This window comes from Lissotriton helveticus, chromosome 11, assembly GCF_964261635.1.
Source record: "Lissotriton helveticus chromosome 11, aLisHel1.1, whole genome shotgun sequence".
In the NCBI taxonomy this organism is placed as follows: Eukaryota; Metazoa; Chordata; class Amphibia; order Caudata; family Salamandridae; genus Lissotriton; species Lissotriton helveticus.
Window position 1 is genome coordinate 9220512 of NC_136072.1, and position 24860 is coordinate 9245371.

General features: G+C 43.0%; 1 protein-coding gene across 1 annotated transcript in view; it reads right to left on the bottom strand.

Annotated features, from left to right (window-relative positions):
- LOC144792837 (putative cation-transporting ATPase 13A4) overlaps positions 1-24860 on the bottom strand; it is a 289798-nt gene that overhangs the window by 14073 nt on the left and 250865 nt on the right. Inside the window, exons 26-28 of the mRNA XM_078668035.1 lie at positions 19948-20122; positions 11205-11356; positions 1755-1843 (exon numbers count right to left, since the gene is read on the bottom strand). Of these exons, the coding sequence (XP_078524161.1) occupies positions 1755-1843; positions 11205-11356; positions 19948-20122 (416 nt within the window). The remainder of the gene's footprint in view (positions 1-1754; positions 1844-11204; positions 11357-19947; positions 20123-24860) is intronic.

The following is a 24860-nucleotide window of genomic DNA, read 5'->3' on the forward strand; positions in this document are numbered from 1 at the left end:
CATTTGAATTCATGCCCCAGTATATTCCATACTCTGGGAATTCTGAAAATGTATTAATAAGCCAAATTCCTGTACACGTGAGTAGTCATTTGTGTCACTAGTTCCACCTGGTATTAGGAATGTGCTACCTGCAAGAGGTCATCTAGATACAGGCGACCCTGAACACACGCTACATGAAGAATCCATCAGTGGTGCCTGATCTTTAATAACTTTAGGTTTAAAAGCATCTTCCAGAAGGGGTAACACTCAAAACTGCCAATGCATGTATCCTATTGCAAACCTGAGTACCTTAAATGATGAATTGTTATGGTGATATGCAGTAAGTGCCCTGTAAATCTATAGATGTGAGGAAACCTCCCCCAGGGACCAACTGAATGATTTTGTTTTCAAATTCAAAGGTATTTGTTTCAAAGAACATATTGAATATGTGTAGGTCTATCCCCAATCTCTACTGCCCTGACGGCTTCTTTATAAGGACATGATTGGATACCATCTATCCTTCCTGTCCTTTTCTAGCACTGGAGCAACTGCTTTTTTTCTTGACTAGTGGCCAGATGTTCTCCAGCAAAGCTCTCCTCATCTGCACATCTTTTGTCAAGGGAGTTGGTCCGTATCTTAAATAATTGATTGAAACTCTGGTACATAACTTGAGACAAGTGTCACTATTCAGGCGTCCCCGATTGTCTCTCCTACATTATTTCAAACAGTGCCAAACTCCCACTTGCTTCAGAATCCAAAATGGACTGTTCATCATAGTTAGGAACTCTGCTTCCGATATCCTTTGGAATCTTGATCACCCCTTCGGTTGCAATTACTTCGCTGTGTAGGATGAAACCATTGTAAAATAGAAGATGGTTCTTTTGCCTTGAATTTTTATAAGGTTTACACAACATTCCTGATGTTCCTTGATTTAAGTCTGAAAACCTGAGTAAGCTTCTGGTTCTTAAATGATTAATGGATTACAGACTCCTAATCTACCCCAGAGAGTTTATTCCCAGGTAATGAACATTCACAACAGTGAGGCTTTCTGGGAAATATCCATCTACCATCCCGTCAAATGCGGAGAAGATTTGAGGCAGTTTAAAGCAACATCGAATAGATATTTGGCTTGAGAGTCCATTACTGCCAGTAACTGGGAAATATCCTCTCCCTTCAGTAAAGCTAAAGAAAGGGACTGCAAGTATTTCACTAACAAGTGTGATACGTATACTGTATAAGGTCCAGTCCTTATTAAACAGAACGCGGGTCCAAGTGACAGCACAAATGTAACTTGACACAATCTATAACTTACAAAGAAAAAATAAATAGAAAATTTAGGCAAAATGTTACCTTAGCTCAAGATACAGAAGTAAGATCCCAGATGGACACAAAGGAAATATAGAAAGGAGGTGGGTTTATACCTCTTTCATAGGAGAGGGAGTGGATCTGGATGAAGAAAATAAATCCTGCTTGGGAAGGGTGCACAATGGAGGGTAGGGCATTGAAATTGCAAAGATAAGTTACAGGGTGAGGAGGGTGGATGAGAAGTTAATGTTAGCTACCCCTCCAGTGAAAGAAGCTGATTCTCCATCACTCTCTCATGGAGACCCAATGACCTTGGCACAACCCCTACTGATTGAACGTCTTCCTAAGTCAGCTCATTAGGGTCCTCCTATTTAACATTTTTGTAGTCATGATTACATACAGTGTGATGTACACAAATTTCATATAAGATTCTAGACAGTAAACGGAATTAGATTCAAGATGACCTGTACCTGTGATACAATATAAAGTCCTTCGAAGTCACCAAAAATCAGGAAAATACCCAATGCAGTGAGTGCAAACAGTAGCAGCGAGAATAGATCTAAAACAACAAAAAATAAGCATCTTAGAATCATTCAGACTGAAGCTAGAAACACATGATTTCTGCAGTGCAGGATCTATAAAAATAATTATTGCCACCTTCATGATAATTCAGAGCAAATCTTTAACTGAAAGGCCCAAGAAATTATTATTTAGTTTTTTCTTGCCTAGAACTGGATACGCCACCACCACCAGCCCCAGGATACCCCCATGGGTGACATGAAGAGCTCTACAAATCAGATTGACTGACCCATTTTTATTTTGGCCAAATATGAAACCCTGGCTGAGCTGGCTCAATGTTTTATGCACCCGCAGTCTCTAAAGTCAGTTCATGTAACCTAGTATTTCTCTGTGTAGAGCTTTGACTTTCAGAAAATGCAGCTCAGAAACAGTGAGCAAGGTATTCCCCTTGCTGTTTCTGAGCTGCACCAGCTAAAATAATACTCTAACCCCGGAAAACATTGAGTGAAATGAATGCACTTTACATGGTGTGCTACATAAAAAGAGGAGCTGGGCTCTGCACTGAGCCGGCAAAGCCCAGCTTGATAGAGATGTTATGGTGGCCTTTGGGGTAGAACACACCGTGAGGCATAAGACTGAGCTCATGGTATGCATGGCACTCACCCATAAAGATGATCTGGGACAGGGAGCAATGGTTGCTTTCTGGGCGCACCCAGGTAGGACTAACTCTGCCCAATCACACTCTAGCCTTTATTCTCTGCGCCCCACACGACTGTGGGATTCTCCATAATACCTGTGTGTGTGGGTGACATTTTCAGCTTCCCTTTCCTATGTCCTTTGGTACTTACCAGTTACTTCGCTGGCTAACACTGCATTCCTTCCTCAAACAAAGTTAAAAAAAAATGTCTTAAAAAACCACTAGGTAGTGGAATGGACACAGAATGGAGTACAAACACATAGCCTACCACAGGCGTATCCACCAGCGACTTAGAGTGTTCATATCAAAGGATATATGACATTCTCCACATGAGCTGCCATAGCTATGATATCACACCACATACTCTCTCACTCTCATTGACTGTACTGTATTTTGCCAGAGGAGATACCTGATCTGGCCTTCTCTACCACTCAAGCCATCAATTGTGCATGATCCCCTCATCTTGGGTTGAGGTGGTGCATTAGTTTGAACTGGGGCAGCGCTCCCGGCTAGCTACGCCCCCTCAGGTGCTGGTGATGTCTCTCCATGGCTTACCCTCGAATCAGCTTCTCCCCTTGTCCCTCCTGCTGGTCGTCACCCGGCTCTTTACCTTCCACTTCTGGAGTTGATATTTTATGGAATTTCCTGGAATTCAGTATATTCCAATTCATCTCTTCATCATTCCACCAGCAGTGATTTTGTCCCTGTGCCTCCGAGTGACCACCAAGCCTGAAGTTGCTCCCTGAAATCTTTCTCTGATCAGCACATTGTCCTGTACTTGTATGTCGGATGCATTGCAGTCTCTTTGGGTGCTGTTTCTAACAATTGTTGCCTTCCACCACTGTAGGGTTTGCTGATCATCTATCTGTGTGGGGTTTCCTCTGAGGGTGGTGTAGGATAGATTAATTGACTACCCGATACTACTAAGGTGATACAGAGCTTTTCCCCTTGTTGTGTGGGAGTTCTGCTTGTACTCCCTCAGTAAAGAGTAGATTGCCCATTCCATAAGTTGCTGGTTGGCATGGGAGTTCGGATCACTTTATTTAGTGCCATCATGAATCTCTCAACCTTCCCATTAGCTTTGGGTCATCTGGGGGGGGGGGGGCACTTTTGGGAGCCTGATGTTCAGTGACCAAGGATAAGGGGCCACTTCCTGACCTTGGAATGGATGACCATTTTCTATTTGGAGTTCTTAGAGGAGCCCGTGGGTCACCATAATTTTCTTCAATTTCAGAAGTCCCTCACTGGCCACCTGGATATTGACCATTTCAACTTCTGGGTACTTTGAATAGTGGTCCATGAAGACTAAGGTGTATCACCATCTTCAAGACATGCAAAATGCAGACTTGTCTAGACCCACAAGTGCAGAGTGGCGGGGTCACGGCCACCCGCTCCTTGTCACCAGAGACAGAATCTCACAGTTGTTTCTATGAACTCCTCCTCAGCAAGTTACAGTTTCCCCTGACGGATATGTCTTTTCGGTTTGCCATTCCCTGGTGACCACCATGGGCGGGTTGTACAATGCAGGTGGTTAGGCTCATAGGGATGATAATTCAGTGTCCGCCACATAAGGCAGTTGTCCTGGTCGGCCACCAGTTCATAGCGTACTTGATGGAGGGAGTCAAGGATTCTTTGAGCCTCCAGTGTCCGTTGTGCACAATGGATCTTTAGTGTTTGCCACTGACCTGATGGCCCCTAGGGCCAATTATACGCATTAGACCTTGGTAGTGGGTTGTCATATTGTCTCCAAAAATAGTGGCAGCGGGCAAGACCGATCCGTAATGTACAGGACATACTCCTCTGTTTCGTTGGCCTCATCTGCTGCCTCAACTGGTAGTCGGCAGAGTTGTGGTCCCCTGGGTGATACTCCACTTGACAGTCATAGTCTTGCAATTGCAGCATCAGTTTGTCTATGCAGGCTGTGGGTTTTGATGAGGTGCCTTTAAAGAGGGCAATTAACGGCTTGTGGTTTGTCAGGACTATGAACTGTCCGTAGGCGTAGAGACGGAAGTGGCGACACCCCCAGTGCACGGCAAACGCTTCCTTTTCAATCTGTGAATCTGTGAATTGCGTTGTTTGCTGGGGCTTAGCGACCACGCTACGTGTGCCCACCCTCTTCAATTTTGCTGGTGTATTACCATGCTCTTGTTCGTGATCTCGAAGAGGAACAGCCAAACATTAATGCGCTGCCAAGACGGCTGCTTCCCCTTAAACATTACTTACAACTATGGAAGTGACCGTTTCAAAATTACCCATCAATTTCATCCCTTAATCAAAAGTCGCTGAAGCTACATGCTTGTTTTGTATTTGTTTTAACATCACCAATAACACCGCCATAGAGGGTGTGCAATGCGTAGTAATGTAAATATTCCCCAAAATAGTCCCACCCGCAGTACACTCCTCTACAGGTGCTACCATATCAAGTCAGTCATACATAGGTAGCATTCGATCGTCATATTGAATTGATGTGTAATCGCAATTGTATTTTTATAGCATGCAGTATAGTACCCCTGATGAAGGGTCAAAGCACTTTTCAGCAAGCAGCATGCAACTCCAAAACCCAAAAAGGATCAGTGCTGGATTAGTATGGGGAAATACAAGTTATATGTGAGTGTTGGACATGCAGGTCTGTTGGAATGAGTAGTATAATGGAGGGATAGATGAGGGAAGAGTCTAGAATGTGTTATTTGGGAGATCATAGTATTCAGATGAGGTTTGGGATGAGTAAAGGGAGAGATGGAGGAGCGAAGATCCTCTCGAAAGGGTGAGAGTATAGACTGCTTCCAAATTATTGGTTTTGAACGCAATCTAAAATAGAATCCGGTCTCATTTTGTAGGAGCTTTGCCCAGGATTGCATTATTTGTCAGTGGACTAATTGCTTTACCCTGTATGATGCATTTGTTGTGTAGGACCTGGCACCAATGCTCCTGTCAATGTAGTGAGTAAAAAGTACTGCCAACACGATCTATATTTATCTACTAACTGATTTAGTAAAGGTTTTAATTACAGAGCATTCATTATTTATATTAGGCAGTAAAGAAAATCAGGTAGGACTCCAATCTAGGTAGTCAAAAACCCCAGTAGATATGTAAAATAAAGTGGGTGTGCCCAAGAAAAATACAACACATGAAATAACACACATTCATTTGAAATAAAGACAAGAATTGTAATGATTTTAGAGAATATACATATATTAACTTATATAAAACAGTTGCTCCAAGGTAGGTGTATAGTGAGTGCTTGAAGAAGTGTATGTGAATAAGTGAAGTGACTGTAAAGGGGTATAATACAAATATTTAAAATCAACTAGTTTGAAGCCTCTGAGTCACAAGTGCTTTACATATTTGTCATACACAGTTTGAAGATACAGTGCAACAATTCCAGGTTATCTTTGTGTGGAAAACTATTTCAGTGCAGGTCAATAGGACTATGGGTGTCTCTGCTATTAGTAATACCAGCAAATCCTGCTGTAGGTCATTGAAGATTACTCAAAGATTGGCCCCAAGGCTGGGCACCACTGATGGATCTACTGTAATTCCCTAAAAAAAACTGTGACCCAAGATTAGGTTGTTTGACCCCTGACATAAGTGCAGGCTCAATAACAATTTCCCAGATCCAAACAGGAAACCTGGTGCAGTGCAGCCCACGACCCCCCTGAGCATGACAGGAGGATGGTGTATTGTAGGTAAGAATCAGTCTGTAGTGAATGAAAGAAGGTCCTCACTCATCCAACATCCCACTGCCACCTCTCACACCAACATTCCACTCCACAGTCACACTGGCTGAGCAGCAGGTATAACACAGTCCAGTGAGTCTCACGGGATCATCTCAAACCCACTCCCTTCTTACCTCTAGCTGAACTGTCTCAGCCCCAAAAGGGCCTTTGTGGGTTTCTAAGATGGCCTCTCACTGCATGTCATAGTAGAACAGCAGAAGTGTTGTTCCATATGGAGGAGGTTGTTGTCTATCTCTGCACTATGGTGTCTGAAAAAGCTGATATCGGCGAGGCTACCTTCAAGGTGGCTGGCTGAGGCCTTCACGGAGGGTGTTAACAGCTTCTGCTTCCTTGATCTAAGTCCCCCTAGAGGCCAAACGTTTCTTCTCTGCTTTAAACTTGTTTGTACCCAACTTAAATGCACCTTTCTGATTATTTTGAAAAAGGCAAGCCTTCTATTGAATATTCTCAAATGGAAGAATTACCACATTATTCTTGCTGTACCTTGGCTTAATTCAGTAAGACATTATATTCATGGGAATATATATATATATATATATATATATATATATATATATATATATATATATATTCACTGAAAAAACCATAGGTTATAGACCATATATAGTTAGGAATTAGCATTTACAAAACCTTAAAAATTCACTGAAAAAACCATAGGTTATAGACCATATATAGTTAGGGATTATCATTTAAAAAATCTTATTTTACTCACACAAAACCATTGAAATTCCATATATAGTTAGTTGTACTAACTATATATCACGCACCCGCAATCCACTGCTGATGATGTCACATATTACATCATTCATGACATGGTCAGTGACATCACTGATGACATCACTGATGACATCTCAAATGACATCACTGATGACATCACTGATGACATCATCCAGTGACTGTGTGTTTCTGTAAAGTTTAAATATGTTTTACATATTGAAGAATGAGTAGATGTAGAAGTGTCTGGATGAAGGATTTAGTAGGTGCGTGACTGACTGTATGAGTGAGTGATTAAATGTGTCTCACTGAGTGCATGGGTTAGTGACTAAACTGTCTTAATTTGTGCATCATTATGTCTGTTGTTCTGTAAACTGCTGCATGTGTTGATCAGTAGCTATATGAGTAACTATATAGGTTATTGATTGGTTGCCCAAGCATTTGTATGGGAGACTGAGTGTGTGTGTGAGTGGCTGGGAAGTGTATGACTCTGTGCATAGATGTATGGGTTCAAAAGTGCATGTTGGAAACAGCTGTATGGGCGGTTGACTGTGTGCATGACTGTATTGGTGAGTGAATAGATATCTCAGTGCTACATGTCAAATTAAGTACATATGTAAAATACAGTACATGTGAGAGTTGACATATATAAATAACTGTGCATAAGAGCCAGTGAATGTGTGAGTGGCTGTATGGATCATTGTGAACTTGTATCCAGGATCGTATAAGTGAGTAAATATGTTTTAGTATTTGTTTGAATAAGTAAGTAAGGTGTGTTTAACTGTATAGTTAAGGAAATGGAGGTGTGATTGATTGTTTGCATGACTGTCTAGGTGTGTGTGTAACTTCATGGATGAGTGACAATCTGTGAGTCTGTGTTTACACTGAGTGTATCTAAGGTTATATTAGAGTCTGAAGAGGTTCATCGTATTATCACAACAGTGATGTCATCAGTAATGTCATTTGAGATGTCATCAGTGATGTCATCAGTGATGTCATTTGAGATGTCATCAGTGATGTCATCAGTGATGTCATTTGAGATGTCATCAGTGATGTCATCAGTGATGTCACTGACCATGTCATGAATGATGTAATATGTGACATCATCAGCAGTGGATTGCGGGTGCGTGATATATAGTTAGTACAACTAACTATATATGGAATTTCAATGGTTTTGTGTGAGTAAAATAAGATTTTTTAAATGATAATCCCTAACTATATATGGTCTATAACCTATGGTTTTTTCAGTGAATTTTTAAGGTTTTGTAAATGCTAATTCCTAACTATATATGGTCTATAACCTATGGTTTTTTCAGTGAATTTCATTGGTTTTTTAATAGCTAATATCAAAACCTTTACAATGTATTATTCTTTAAAAAGAAAAATATTTTTTACATGTTTTTTATACAATTTTTTTTGTATTTTTTTTGTTTCGCTCCCAGTACGCGTACCGGTTAGCTTCCCGTTAGCTCAATCTGGAGGCGCGACCCGGTACGCGAACTGGTAAACGTTCCTTTAGCGCACCTCTCGCGTTACAAAACAACATCGCGACGCTTCGCGTCAGCATGACGTTTCGCGTTCTCGCGTAATACGTCATATTACGTGCTACGTTCGCGTACCCGGAAGCGCAGCGGTACGCGAACCGGAAGCGATCCGCGGCGCGGCGCCGACCGCGTAATGTAAACATAGCAGGTCATGTGACTCGATAATAACACTTTTCATTGGTTCATTTCACTTTTGGTTTCCTAATGATGTAATACAAGGTCATGTGATCTAAAATGGACACTTTTCATTGGTTTAGAACTTTTGTTTTTCCCAAATGATGAAAACCCCTCCTTCTTTCATCACTCTGACTTTCATCTTGGTGAGAGAAAGACCCTTTATTGAGACTTTGTGATGGCTTCATTAGTAGCTTCAGCTGGTGCTAGCCCACCACCTCCACCAAATCCAAGAAAGAGAGGACCACCTGCAGAAGTAATTCTGCAAGAAGAGGAAGAACAGGAAGAGGAGGAAGAGGAGGAAGAGCATGAGTTTTTGCCAGAGGAGCCCAGGAGGTACAATCGACAGGAGAATTATATCTGGCAATTCTACAGAATTCCTGAGGGGCAAAAGAAAGTGAATGCTCGTTACGTGTTTTGCCGCATATGCGGTGACAGATTGTCAAGGGGCACTGATAAAAAATATAGTTATGGCAATCATACTATGCATCGGCATATGAGTAGGTGGCACCCAAATAATTATAGTGCTGCCCAGCTACGTGACCAACAACAAAATCCCCTCCAAATGGCAAGAAGATCGGTGGTTCCAGAGGTGTCGGGACCAGAGGCGAGGGAGGTGATTGCAAACATCCAAATGTTGTTTGGGCACGTAAAACAAGTGTGCGTGGAATGTGGCGCTTTCATCTGCTACAGAGAAAGTAGCATCACTTTGATTTTGCGAGCAATTCAAAATCATATTAATGTTTGCACAAGACGCACCAAAAAATAAATTCTTTTTTTTTTTTTGCTCCTGTTGAGCCCTTTATAATGGATCGTTTTTGTTTCCCCCCCCCCCAAAAAAAACCAAAAAAATTTTAAAAACGTTCAGAAAATACAAAAAAAGTAAAAAAATGTTCAAAAAATACTAAAAAAAATATAAAACAACAAAAACATAAAAAAAAAAGTTCTTTTCAGAACTAACTCCCCATTATAAAAAAATTGGTAGAATATTTGGAACTCTGCCAACCTGTATTTCTCTTAGTTCGCTCCCGGAGCGCTACCCGGTACGCGTACCGGAAGCTAACCAAAAAAATATTTTTTAAAAAAGAACAGTAACTATAAGGGAAGGAAATACACAGTTATGTTAAAAGAAAGACAGCTCTAGGGAGTAAACTAAGGATACTGTTACCTACAATCCACTGTTGATGATGTCACATATTACATCATTCATGACATGGTCAGTAACATCAACAGCAGTGGATTGTAGGTAACTACATATATTCAATAAATTATGAAACACAATAAAAAAAGTTTAAAAAAAAAAAAAAATAATCAACAAAACCAACAATCAATTAACATACAGCATTTGAAAAGTCTATCATTCATTTTTTATTGTGATACGCTCCCCAGTACGCTTCCCGGTTCGCGTACCGGGCGCTAACCACGAAAAAAAACAAAAAAATTTTTATTTTTTTTTGCCCCGCGGGGCCCCTTTAAAGCCTCCACATCAAACCTAGGGGGTCAGGGAGTATCTACTATGCCCCCTTAAGGTCATTTGCCCCTTCGCTTTTGACCTCCTCTTGTCTCTCGATCCTACCGAGAGACAAGATGGCGGCCGCTCCGGACTGTTTAGAATGTTGACAGACACCGGAGAGCCAATCAACTTCGCTACGCGAAGTTCCGTTACGCGTCAAGTACGCGTACCGGGGCGCTGCCTGGTCCGCGCTTACAGATATATATCTTTTTTTGAACGTTATTTTCTCAAAATCCACTGCAGCACATATATTGAGACCTACAAAAGGCACATCGGGCTACCAGTCCCTACAATTTTGCCAAGTTTCGTGCAAATCCATTCAGCCGTTCGGGCTAAAAGTGAGGCTAACCGCCCTATGGAAAACTCAATGTTAAAAACACGTTTTGGGACCCCCCTTTTTTCTCGGCCCCCCCTGGACCAACTCCCCCCAAATTTCCAGTGGCTGCTCAGAAACAAAATGTTCCATTTTCCAGAAAATTTCAGCCAATTCCGTCCACAAACGCCAAAGTTATTAGACATAGAATTTTCAAAAATCCCATAGGGAAAAAATCCTAACTATATATACCTACTGGCGACCGCCAGTAGGTAATATATATATATATATATATAAATAAATAACTGCTGAGCTATCACACTGTAATTAATCAAATTATAAGGTATATACAAGCAAACATACAATGCAGTGGGGTAAACATTAGCACAACATTTGAAGATTACATGATTTTGGGTGGTGCCTCTCAACTAGCAGTACCCTGGATTTCCATTGGGTGGTTATGCTTCCTCCTAGTGGACAGTGAGCCCCTTCATCTCAGGAGCCAATGGAGGTCACAGCCTATCAACAAACATGCAGACCGGTCATGCTTACTTGCAACTGGACATGAAATCTGGAACCAATCAGGAGCAGACATAGTAAACAATCAGACTTCTGCTGGGCCCTCAACGGGCTGTCGGCAATCCCTGTCATGGAGCCCTTGCACATGCATTTGAGTAATACTCATACAATACTGAATATGTGCACTTACAGTTTGTATACACAGGCTTTCTGAAGGGCTTCCCTTTGGCGAACACAAACGCTGCAATGATCAGGTTTCCCTCATACAGCGGAAATAAGGTGGTGCCTTCAAAGGTGCGAAACGCTGACATCGTCACGTCCAGGTTTCCAGTTAGACAAGCGCTGTACAGAAATAAATAATAATATAATTCCATTTCTGATCAGATGTATGAAGCTAAGTTTGCACCTGGGAAACTAGAACAGTCTAGGAAAAATACTCACCGTGGTATTTTAGAAGACACCCTACCTGATGGTGCTGGAACAGGAATCTCTAGGAGTAGGGTCTTAAAGCAGATATTATTTCATCTGTATTTATGTGAACTGCCCTCACACTGAGCAGTGGCATGGTACTTCACATAGGTGAGGACAATACATGCCATTGTGTGTAAGTTGGCAGATAATATTAAAAAACACTGGTTGGTATGTCGATGAGGCGTCAAAGTCCATGGGGAGTTACATTAGCAACATTTTTTGCAATTTACAGAATTTTCAGCATCTGGATATACACAGCCTTGGAGGGTGGTGGGTACTCAGAATGTTTTTCTGGATCTAGCGGAATAACAATCTAAATCATCACATCTTAAACCTTGTCTTACAGCAGTTTCAAAGTGGATGACTTTTCATGGAGAAAAGAGAGTTCAAGGCAGATGTTAATGACTTGCTGGAGTCCAGATTGTTGACCAGATCCTCTAGGTCTTCATCCCCAACCTCAATCTGACGCAAATATTTTGGGAATATAGCTGGACAACGCGCTCATATTTGAGACACATGTAAAGAAACTATCAGCTTGCTGCCTTGAACTAGTAAGAACGATTCCTGAAATTCAACCAAAGTCCATGCAGAGGCCCATTGTCCATTCTTTAGTAATCGCCCGCGTGGACTACTGGAATGCACTCTACTTGGGATGTCCACAATATGTATTAAGCAGATGCCGGCTGTGCAAAATGCAGCACCAAGTCTTTTATTAAGGCTATGCAAGTACCAAACTGTTTTAGGATCGCTAGCCACACATCACTGGAACCCTATAAAAAAATATCCAATTTAAAGCCCTATGTGCATTGCATGTCGAGCCTATAATAAAAGCGGTCCTTTTCTTTTAAATCATCTGATATGACCTTACAGCCCAATACGATCCGAGATCTTCCACCTCTTACCTATCCGCAATCCTAAAAGTGCTGAAAAGTCGGAGCGGTGTTCGATCCTTATCCTTCCTGTTTTCCAAACTATGGAATTCTTCGCCTCGGACGCTACGGATGGCTGGAGGGGACCTCAGATTCAGTCACCGTCTTAGGACTTGGCTTTTTGTGTAACTTGGTAATGAGTAGTCTGTTCTTTACTATCCAGCGCTGGGAGGCCAGATTCGGGTAGGCATTGGTTGTATAACTCCTATAGTATAGTGTAGTATATTGTACTGGAGGAGAGTTTACGTGGAAGAGGAGGTACACGGATAAGGAAAGTGTTTTTCATAGTTTCCTGTGGGTGCAAGTCCTCATTAGAAATAATGTATTTGTAAAGGGAGGGAACAAAGGAGGAGAAAGCTGGTTTTCTTAGTTGTTATTCTTGGGCGGTCCTCTTTCTTCCAAATGAGAGATCCGTACTGCTTTACCCCTAAACCATTTGTCTGATCCTCCATTTTTTTCTGCTCTTTAAAGAAGGGTGGATAATTCAAAGTGCAGTGATAAAAGGTAGAGCCTCTTCAAGCACTACTGGGAGTGAGCATGCTACCCATATGGATTTAAAAAAAGAAACTTTTAACAGCAAATGGTTGGTAGAATTCTCTTTTCTTAGGTCGTGAACTTTTTTTTTTTAATTGTTCATCTGCTGTGATTTTCAGCAAGATGTTTCCATTTCATTGAGCTCTCTCAAGGCAACAATCATTGCTTTTGAAGAGAACCCAATTACTTTGTCTACACACAAGTTTCGGCCCGATAAGTAACATGTTGACCTTTCTCAGGGTAATGATTATATTGTTTGTCAAGAGAACAGGATTACTCTGTCTAAACTTGTGTTTCGGTCTGGCCTTTTTTAGGCTCCCGCCCAGGGACACGGGGAAAGAACCGGAAGGGCAACAACGTCACCTGGGAGTCAACAGACCAAGGGAACCCCAGACAAACCAGGAGCATGACAGGCTCCCTACCCAACCAGGCGTCAACCAGCAACCAGAGAGGGACCTAGTGGTAAATCTCACTTCCAAACCTTTGACGAGTATCCAACGACAGGTACTAAATAAAGGTTTAGGATTTGTACCGACACAAAAAACGGACATCTTCAAAGTAAACGTGGAAATGAAGGAATTTGTACGAAAATTAAAACTACAGGTCTTTTTCAGTGACAAACCAACACAAGCTGTGATGACAGACACTGGTCTGAGACCTAAATCGACCTTCACACCTCCCGACCCTACACTCCCCATTGAGCTACTCGCTTTTGAAAAGGCAGTTATGACGGATGTCAATAAATTGGATGTGTCACCCACACAAATCTTCCATAATACGACCAAGGAAGAGCAACTTGCCTTAAAGAATTTATCTGGCGATACCAGCATGGTCATAAAACCAGCGGACAAGGGGGGAGCAATAGTATTACAGTCCACTGAGGACTACGACAATGAATGCATGCGCCTCCTGTCAGACAGGCGGAACTACATGGTTCTACAACAGGATCCAACTGAACATCTCAGGGTAAAAATCGGATGCATGATTGAGGAAGGTCTGACACACAATTGGCTGAGCAAAAAGGAAGGCGAATTCCTTATGCAAAAGAAACCTCGCATTCCATATTTTTACAGTATCCCCAAAATACATAAGGACATTAGAAAACCTCCAGGTAGACCAATAGTCTCGGGCATTGGTTCTATTCTAGAACCACTGTCGAAGTTTGCGGACGCATTCCTGAGACCCCTGGTGCAGTCCACAAATACGTACCTAAAGGATACCAAGGCAGTATTACAACTTCTTCAGGAAATGACCTTTGACCCTCAAACCCAACTACTAATGTCTCTTGACGTGGAAAGTTTATACACCAGCCTGCCCCACGATGAAACTTTGATGATCATTGAAGAAGTTCTCTTTTCGACCCAATGGAAATACCAGACACCACGTAACTTAGTTCTGGAATGCATTTCACTGGCCTTGCAGAAAAACTTTTTCCAGTACAAAACCACTATTTACCAACAATGCCATGGGACCAGCATGGGAAGCACCTTTGCTCCGAGCCTAGCTGGTCTCTATGTGCACCACCTCGAGACCAGTAAGATACTCCATGAACAGAACCCGTACAGGCCAAATATAAAATGTTGGAAAAGATATATTGATGACATCCTGGTCATATGGCAAGGCGACCACCAATCAGCGGAGCTCTTTTTGGAATGGCTGAACACCCAAAACACATTCCTGAAGTTCACGAGCACAATCTCAAACCAAACGTTGGTGTTCCTGGATCTCAACATCTATGCAGATACTGGCATACTAAAAACAACCACCCATTTTAAACCTACTTCTAGGAATTGCCTACTGAGGTACGATAGCTTTCACCCTCGCCACCTACGAGAAAACCTGCCCTACGGGCAGTTCTTACGCCTCAGGCGAAATTGCACTGACGTGTCTGATTTCAAGGAACAGGCGACTGACCTCAAAGACAAACTCAGACAAAGAGAATACCCAAACAGGATCATCAACAAAGCACTAAAAAGAGCTAGAAACAACAACAGGGAGTCATTACTGGAGGAACGAATCAAGGAACCTACTCTAAACAAAAGACCAATCTGTGTGACCACTTTCAACACAATGTCTAATGAAGTATCCAAGATTGTGAACAAACATTGGAGAATATTGACGAGCGGCGATCTGGATCTAGACAAACCAATGTTTGCCCACCGCAGAGGACGTAACCTCAGAGATATTTTGGTACACACTAGACCGAAACCTACAACGGCATCCTCTCAACCATCCATAGGGATTCAAAGGTCATTTCCCATGCGGTAATTGTAGCAGCTGCCATTTAACCGAAAAAAGCAAAAAACTCACATTCCGCAACGGTTCGACATGGGAGCAACGGAGATTTACGAACTGTAACTCAAAAAACGTTATCTACCTCATAAAGTGCCCATGCAATCTTGAATATGTGGGAATGACAACACGAGCCGTCAAAACACGATTGAATGAACACAAAAGCAATGTGAGATGTAAGAAAAGCACGACGAAAATGGCCACACATTTTCTCACTATGCAACATTGCGTCAACGATTTGAAATGGACAGTAATCGAACAGTTGCCCACTGATGCTGGCCTTTTCCAAAAGGAACAAAGATGGGTGTTCCGTCTGGGCACCCATATTATTGGGCTTAATGATGATGTGCCCTGGAGCCAACTATCAGCATAATTACCACAAAAACACCTGTGCTGCAGTTGATAGAGTAATTCCCATCAGTCAAAAGGTTCCCCAGTCATGATCTACTGTCATTTATTCTAAACCGTGGAAAGGGGAAATAAATTGCTCCTGTTTTTCAACGACCGCTGAACAAGGCCGCTATCCACACTCAGCACCATTCAACAAATAACTGGGGCATCTAGCAGACACTTGGACCGCAATCGCGCTCCTTCGATACAAAACCCAGTGCGCTTGGGGCTTACCGCGCATGCGCGAGTGAGTAAACAACCTGCACTCGTACTGCGCATGCGCGCAGACGTAGCGGCACACAGGGACACTAACCAGACCAGACCGACGCTGATCCTGTGCTCACGCAGCAGTAACATACGATCGCCCTGTATGGCTGACATGCGGAACACCCATACATGGTGACACTCCCGTTTCCGCCCAATTAACGAAACAGAGTATAAATACCCATGTCCTTCGCATGACTCCACACCAGCGGAGTAGCGCGAGGGGGAGGCGGCGATCAGAGTGTCCAGACCTTGTGAGTATATCACCTAGAAAAGAACATCTTACAAGATATCCTCTTTTTCCTCAAAAGTAAGTGAGATTGAATTGTAAAATTACAGCTACATCATTCTCTACTACAGATAGCCATTGGAGCAACACCCCAACGCGCTGTTCATGAAGCCCACCAACCAGGCTTCACAAGTATGAGTACAACTGGCAGTAAAATCCTAGTTTTATGTGTTTTATGTTGTATGTGGTGTGAGTCCGTTTTTTACTAGCTTATTAACAAGCAAATGGTGTGGTTCAAGGCGATTGCGTCTTGCAACTACCCGCTACATGGGTAACCATTAGTCTTTTGGTTTTTGTCTTTCTGCAGGTCATTGTACTTGTAGCAGACCGCTGTAGGCACACTTAGCCTATTCCTACAAAAATTTCACTTTTTTTGTAAAACTTACACTTTTTTTGTAGAAGAAGACGTGAGTAGGGAAGGGAGTTTGTGCCCCTGTCCTGAAGAAGGAGCCAGTCTCCGAAACATGTCGACAACACAGCACACCAGAGATCCTGTTCATTAACATAACAGGCTGATCTCGCCCTGCACTTATTTTTAATAGTACCAGCCAGAGTTCGGAATAAAACTTTTTTTCACTCAAGTGCCAGGTACTTTTTAAACCTTCACCACGTTCCCTACTCACTTTAATCACATACCCCACACACGGTACACCACACATAGCCAACTTGAAAGTGCTCCCGCGTATCCGTAGGTCGCAGCACGCCGCATCCCGATAGAGGGGTGCGAAGACCCCAATGATGAAGCATGACACCAAGGGGCCTTTTGGTGTGTGAGGGGTATTTTATCAAACACTGAGTGCTTCAATATCCTTTTGATCACTCTTCCTCTTCCCCTCCTGAAGTTGGATTTTCTTTGTTTATATAAGTATCAGAGTGGAGCACAAATCCGACGAATAGCTCTACCTCCCTTTTTTGGTTTAATCTCGGTCTGGCAAATAGCATTATGATGTTTTCTGAAGGCAATAATGATATTTACAAAGTGAGCCCACTCATTCTCTTACCACGTTAGCTGAGACTGCTGGCGAAAGGGACCGCGGATACCATAACGTCAACTGGGAAATTTCTCTTCTATTATATTTATAAACCAAATTACTAAATCTGCTTGGGAACTGAAATGATCAGTGCCTTGAAAAGCTCATCCGCACTCTCTATATGAAGGGCAGCCATCTAGAGAAGACACTGCTATGCCATAACAATGGTGGTTGATGCCATACAAAGTCAACATAACATCACACCACCCACATTTGTGGCATTGTGGTGGGAATCTCTGGCATACATGTGTATGTCAATCTCCCTTGATAAATGATGACATTTTGCACGTGTAGTTGCCAGCCAGCCCTGTCAACGGGTGGGCATATCTGGCACAAGAAGCCTTCCTCTTGTGTTAGGTGATCACTCCCAGAGATTGGTGGCTAGCCGTGGCTTCTTCAGATCACCCAGAACATTGGTGGCCATCCCAGCCTTTAGCTTAGCAGAGGGCACCTGTTTCATAAGGTAGTCATGCATGACACCTATTGGCAAACCCTGGTACATGGTAAACAACTATGGTTTTCATGGCTCCAGCTGAACACTGCATGCATCTGCTGTCCACTTCACATCTCGTGGGCACCAAAGATAAAAGTGGACACCCTTTACATCTGGGGCTCATCTCTCATGCATAGTAGAGTCTGCAGGTATTGCGTAAAAAAGAACTGTGCATGTCATCCATTTCCATTTATCCAACCATCCTTCGTTGGCATTCAGTGCCCAAACGTAATGAGTTCAGAATTTGTGGTACTGTAAAGCAGAATCTGTATATGTGATGCACATCTGAGTACTGAAAATAAGCAGTGTTTTTCCTGGACTCAACTCTTGCCACCTCCTCAGTCAAAGATGAGGAGGAAGGGCGGTGAGAGTGGGCTCGTCAGGGCGCGGGGATAGAAAACGCTAGAGCACATACTTACCTTGTCCTGCCTGCGGGTCAAAGGCGGGGGGATCTTTCTGTTATCACCCTCAATCCTTGGGGCGGGGGGGCGGCTGTTATTGGTGGCAGGAAGGCAGACGGCTCCCACAAGTGTTCATACGCTTCTATAAACAGTGAATAGTAAAAGCCATGCAGAGACAGTGTTGTATTTTGGGAAAGTGTTACACCTTGTCCAAGACTCATGACCCAAAAAATAGCCTGAGCCATACAGAGGTCTTCAGACAACACCATGCAACTCTAGTGCATGTTTGACCGAACACAGGTGAACTATACATGGCAGACAATTAATAGTTCAAAATGTTCTTAACACATCATTCCTTACAATGGCAACCTGGTTGCCTACCCAGGGTAAGGACAGTCTAGTCTTTAGGGAAGTGTCACCAGAGTACAAAACAAATAGATTTTAGATTTGTTAACTCTGGTCTTAGCTCTGGACAAAACTATTAGTGGCAAAACTAAATAATCTGAAGTTTCACTATAAGCAGCTGAACTTCAATTTGAACTAAGCTTGCCAAGTTAAACATTAGACCAGAAGAATATTGATTTATACCCATCCATCAAATGTGTGTATCCACAAAAGTCTAAGAAGAACTTTAAACAAAAATGTATTGTTTTAATCAAGCTACTCACACTAAACTTTTATGAACATTCCATTGCCAGGTCACAACACGTACAGTAACACTGACAACCGCTATTAGAAAACCTTCAGGCCCCAATGTAATAAACCAGTCAACTCTTCCTGTCTGGCAACTACACTTTGGATCATGATTGGATGCCTACTTCAGAAAAGTATCTTTCTTTGTCCCTTCATGGGTACTTCTGATACTCTGTCAGAAATATGTCTGCAAATTCTGGGTGATTTAACTAATCATGTGAAACACCTGTAAACACCCATGAAGGTAGAGAGATACCTTAAAGATCTCTTTAGTGTCTACGGACTATAAAAAGATTACCTGGAGACTCTCCAATAGGGCTCTTTGAGCAAAAGAACCCTGGTTGGTGCGCCTAGTACAGAAATCTACCTCATTCCTTGATCAAGTCTGACAGCATCTGGAGTTGGAAGTAGGTCATCATTCAAGTTCGGTTAAACTTGACTTCCATTTTTGACTCTTGGCATTCTCTGAATGTGCCACCAGGTTTACTACTCCTTGAACTCTCATCATTTTCAACATGATCCTCAGGTGAGACAGTTGATCACAGAAAGGAGCCCATACTTTGAACAAGAACCCATTGGGCAACTAATCAAATGGGATGAGCAATTGGTTATGGAATGTGGATTCTTTTCACCTGAGATTTCTCATGCACATCACACTCACCTGGTCAGATAGCGGAGTTGAGTGCCTTCTCCTGAGATCTGCATTTAGCAAGAGGTGTCCTCCCTCCGAGTCATTACGGAAATGTTTTCCAGTACTGGACCTTTGTGTGATAGGCTAACGCTTTCTGGGCCTTGTAGACTTGTTTTGCTTCAATGGACAATTAGACCCACACCCCTGAAGCAATGTGTGGTACAACTGAGGACTGGAAACAGGGTCCATAATTATTTGAAGTGAGATGGCTAACCTAGTGTAGCAATAGGCTCACAACCCAAACAAGCATTGTCACCATTTCATATTTAAGAAGGTGACAAATTGAATCCCAATGAGTTGTAAAGTTTTCATTTACAGTGCTATGGAATGGAAAACTGCAGTAACAAATAATATGTAAAACAAGACATTACATAAAAAATGCAACATCATTTTGTAATTCCTAAACAAATTATAATTAAAAAGATTACAATAAATCCACCAGAGTTTGTGTTTACCTATGGATATTTGTTGCATTATACCATGGTTGCTCTACAGTGGATGCATAGCCAGCGACCTGTATGATGAAGGCAAAGAGCGCTTGCAGACATATCGACAGGACAAAAGGGGGTGACATCAGGTGATTTGTTGGTCTGTATGTAGATAACTTTGGGTATGCACCATTCAGACTGACTGAAAGAAAAAAAAACATTTATGAATATAATACACTTTGATCCCAAAAAATCCACTGTCACAGCAATTGCTTCCCAATATTGTTCCAATTTAACCAAGCTTTGACATGTAAAATATTGTTGTCTCTGACTTGGAGTAGGTATGGGAAAACATTTTTTCCTATTAGAAGAGAAGAAAAAGGCACCTTACATTTTAAAACAATGTCTTTAACTTTTTCACTTTACACTGTTTTGAAACCTAGTAAAAGACAAACCAGATTTCTGGCCTTTTATGATTCAAACACTGTAAAACTCCATCACATCTTTGGCATGCCTATGCCATAGGTAAATTGGCCCTACAATGAAAATAATGCTAACAACTACCACACAAATTGCTCTGATGGGTGGCAATCTCTGTAGTATTGTAAACATTGTTTACTGTCAGCGGGTATTGCTTCACTGTTGGAGAGTGGCATTACCATGGTGCAAAAAAGGTGGGAGCAATAAAGATAGGCAGAAACTATACTTCTGGCAATAAACAGGACTACAGAAAACATTACATTTGGCTGTAAGAGTTGCATAAATACAATAGGGGCTATCAAGCAATACACAGCAATACAGTTCCTGGCCATAAATACACTATATGGAAGATACCCTGTGGGGATGGGTAACATAAACAGACCTGTCTTATACACACATGAGGAGAGTCCCTTTAAAGGGTGAAGCTCCACCCACTGGCCAGGTGGTGTGCTTCATCACAGGCTCTTTTTCACAACCATGGGCTACAATCCTGCTTTGCAAGGGAGGTCCTACAGTTTTTCATATTAGGGCCCATGGTGAGGGGGCTCAAGAGGGTCAGCTGTATCCTCTAGTGTGGGTGTACAGAGATGAAAGAAACTAAAATACCCCTCAGGTACAATAATTGACTTTAGTCCTGTCTCGTGATGGGTAAGCTTAAAATAAATCAGGGTAAAATTCAACCCTATGTAGCACCTCAAAAAAATGCAACTGGAATCTTGTGACCTCCTTCAATTGTAGTGGTATTATTCGCAACATCTTTTATTAAACCATGATTCTTCATATTGGAGTATTAACACCACGACACAGCACCCGTGATTGTGATGAGACACCGCACACATAAACACTGTGGCTATTTACATGCAACACAGTGATAAACACAACATTCATAACATTTAACACACACCTAAACACAGTGAAAGATTGGCTATCCCCAAGAGGCAGATTTAAATTTTAAGTAACACCACAGTAATATTCTGCAGAAATGTACCTGTTGCATAAAAGGTAACTATCATATGTGGGCGGTAGTGTAGTACACCATCTGAATGTGTGATTTAGAAATAATTACATCAGGCCTCACTGCAGCCCTGAACTGCTGAGAAAGAAGGTGCGGCAGATATGCTGTGAGAAACCAGGGCTTTTGTAGTGTCCACATTATGACTAAAAGGTGCTGGATCTCTGGATCTGAATGTCGGTGGGCCCTGCTAACCAGACCCAGGGCCAGTGCTCTGTGTAATTAGGTAATTAGGTATGATTAGGATAGGCACTGAAAGCCTAGCTGTAACTCCCGAGTATACAAAAGGGCATTTAGGTTTAGAGGCCCAATAGACAACGCACTTAAGTGTGCACTTAAATGTGCGAAACCGGTCCCACGATGCTTGTTTCTGGTCCAAGGAGGTCCTGTCTTGGCAGTTCAGGCTGGACTGTTCCCATGAGGCACAGGGTCAAGACTGATTTGCATATGTCCATGTCTGAACTGGAGTGGCAGAGTGAGCAAAGTAATGATGAATTTAACCCTGATCTTTTGACTGAGGGTGTTTGTTATGATTTATTCTGCATTCCGTCCATCAATTGTGTGTCTTTTGCTGTCATTTTAAAAGCAGCCCTGCTTTTCAGGGTGCTATTGCCTTAAAGGAATATGCAAGTTCGACTTTTGAATTACTTTGAAGGTACTTTAAAAGTCTGAAACTATCTAGGTTTGCATATACGTAACCCCTAAGGTGTCCCCTAGGTGCCCCAGGGGTAGGGTGCCTTGTAACTATAAGCAGGGACATGATAAAATATGTTTTATAAGACCCAGTGAGGGAGAAAATGCCAATCGTGTTTTCCCCATTGTAGTAAACGACTCCATAGGCTAAGATGGGAATACTTTAATAAAGTACAACTAATGATAGGAGTGAGCTAAAATATATTTCAAGGTATCAAAATGAATAAAGAAATAAAACAACTTGTTACTGTTAGAATTATCAAATACACTTCGGGACCTGTAATTAGCTGCACTTTATATATCCAGATTCATTGATTAATTAATTATAACTATAACAGAAATTAAGTTACAGAACTTTCTTTTAGCTAAGCCGAAATCTAGCTTTCCAGTAGCCGTTCACTGATTGACCAGTCTCTGCCAGGCCGAGCCACACCGTCTTAATGAGCTGTGAAGTGGCCGGCTCTGAGATAAATGATTTCCTGTGGGAAGAGAACTGCAAGCTGCAGAACAAAAGGCAGGATACGGGTGGAGTAGCAAAACTGGTCTTCAAAGGGAGAATGACAGTTTAGGGCAGCACAGGCTCCCCCCTCCACATCCTGCACGCCATCCAAACAGGAGCCCCAGAAATTAGATTAGTGCGGAGGCTCCAAGGGGAGGGTTAAGGAAACCTCGCCACACCAGTGGGTTGGCTTAGCCTGATCTAACCTTCCAGGAGGGAGTTTCTCCATTTTGGAAGACTAGTGCTTTCTGGGAAAGGAAAATGTCACTCTTTGTAGGAAGTGGTCATATACCTGGGTGACACCCTGCATCTCAATGATTAGGGGTGAAACCCGGCAACACTGAATAAATATGAAAGAGCTGCATGGCAGCTCAGATCTACTGCCTGAAACAACAAGCCCTGCTCAAACCCCGTTCTGCCCCCAAAGGACTGCACTCTGAAGGAGTGCACCTGCTGCACAATCTGGTTGTAGAGCCCTAAGGACCTTGCCTGGCTTCACAAGGATTAAGAAGTGGACTCCCTGCAAGCTACAGGTTAAGAGAGCACACTTGCACCATTCCCACCAAAAAGTCCCCATCCTGGAGTGCACCCAGTAAACTTGGAAGGATCTGGCCATGTGTGTTGTGGGAATTGTAATCCCAATGTCCATCTCAGAGCTTCTAGACCCCTAGATTCATGTTGTGGACACTTTTAACCCTCAATGGCACGTTCAGGAAGAAGATCCAGAACTTTGGAGCAACTCTGGTAAAAAGGTCCATAAGCCGGTAACCTCGAACCACAACCCGGCCTGGATTTTAGGTTTGTTACGCTAAACACTCTGGAGTTCACGACTTCCAGGATTATACACAGGGCTCGCAGTGTGATACTGTACCAACATGTAATGGTTACGAGCTCGACATATGGTCGAAATAACAAATATGCATAGTCACAGCTGCAATCCGGGTGTATCGCCCTTCCCTCCTGGAAGAGAATGAGGGGTGAAACAGTGGAGAGAGAGAAGGGTAGACAATGACAGAACACAAGACATGATTATATGATAAGGTAGCGGAGCTACCCCAAGTCCAAAGTAGTTTACGGAGCAGGCACGGCCCCTTCGGAATATGACAGTGACAAAGGGAACAAACCCCATAGTGCCATCCCCCTGGATCAGAACCCTCATTGGGCTCTCTTCTCTGGTTTTCAAATTGAGCAGCATCCGTCTCCTGGGCAGCATTGAGGATGCAGTCTCTCTCTTGATAGTTCTAGACGCAGTATATGATAGCCCATGGCAATGCCCCAGGTCTGGGGGCACCACCAACACCCAATGGGCCCTCTCAATCACAAACATTGGAGCTTTCCCAGTTGGCTTCACCACGTCCCCGATCCATCATTACACAGACTTCTCAGTTGCACCCCCTTCAGCTCATTCCGGCAATCCCAGAAAACAGACTCTCTGCATCCTCGGGTCTAGACTCCAAGGTCATTCCCTTGGATGTCACTGTGGCTAGCTCTTTCCATAACGCAACCACCTATAGCATGCTGACATCTTTCCGAGGTCCACTCGGAAGAGGTTCACCTCAAGCTCCACAATTTCTATCTTCCCTTTGAGGGTCACCCATGAGTCTTGTATAGCAGCAAGCAGTTCCGCCTAGGAGGGCTCCTCAGCAGATGGCCGCTACAACTGATTCTCCTGAAGGCCAGACTGTTGTGTTTGCCATTATGAGGTAGGCGTGGTATGCTGCTCCATGGGGTTCCCCTGTGAGAGGGCCGGTTGTTTGTTTCTCCCTATGAAGAGACCACAGACACAAGGGCCAACATGGCCACCACCTCCAGAGATCCGGAGAGTCAGCTATTCCCCACTCCAGTGTCGGGTCAGGGCACAGCCAGCCACCCAGTTCCTGCAAGGCGCAAGTCCATCCATGGGGAAACAAGGATGCACAGGTGTCTGCCCACCATCCCTCAACCCTGGGCAATGGCACCACCACTGCCTTTTAGTTCACGTAGCTCCAGAAGTCACCAAAGGATAAGGATGGAGGGTGAGTGTATCTGCACCAGGCCCAACGGCAAGTGATCTCCCATTGGAGAGTCTCCCCCAGGGCCCAATATCCAACCACCAGGCGGGGCAAAGGTTAATCCGTTTGTGTGCCCAGGAGTTCAAATATACGGTGAGGTAGACACCCCCAGAGCCTGACAAGTGGAGCAAGGTCAACTGCTGCAAACAGCCCAGAGGCACAGGATGGCTGCACACACGGTCACTCACTGGAGGGGCATCTTCTC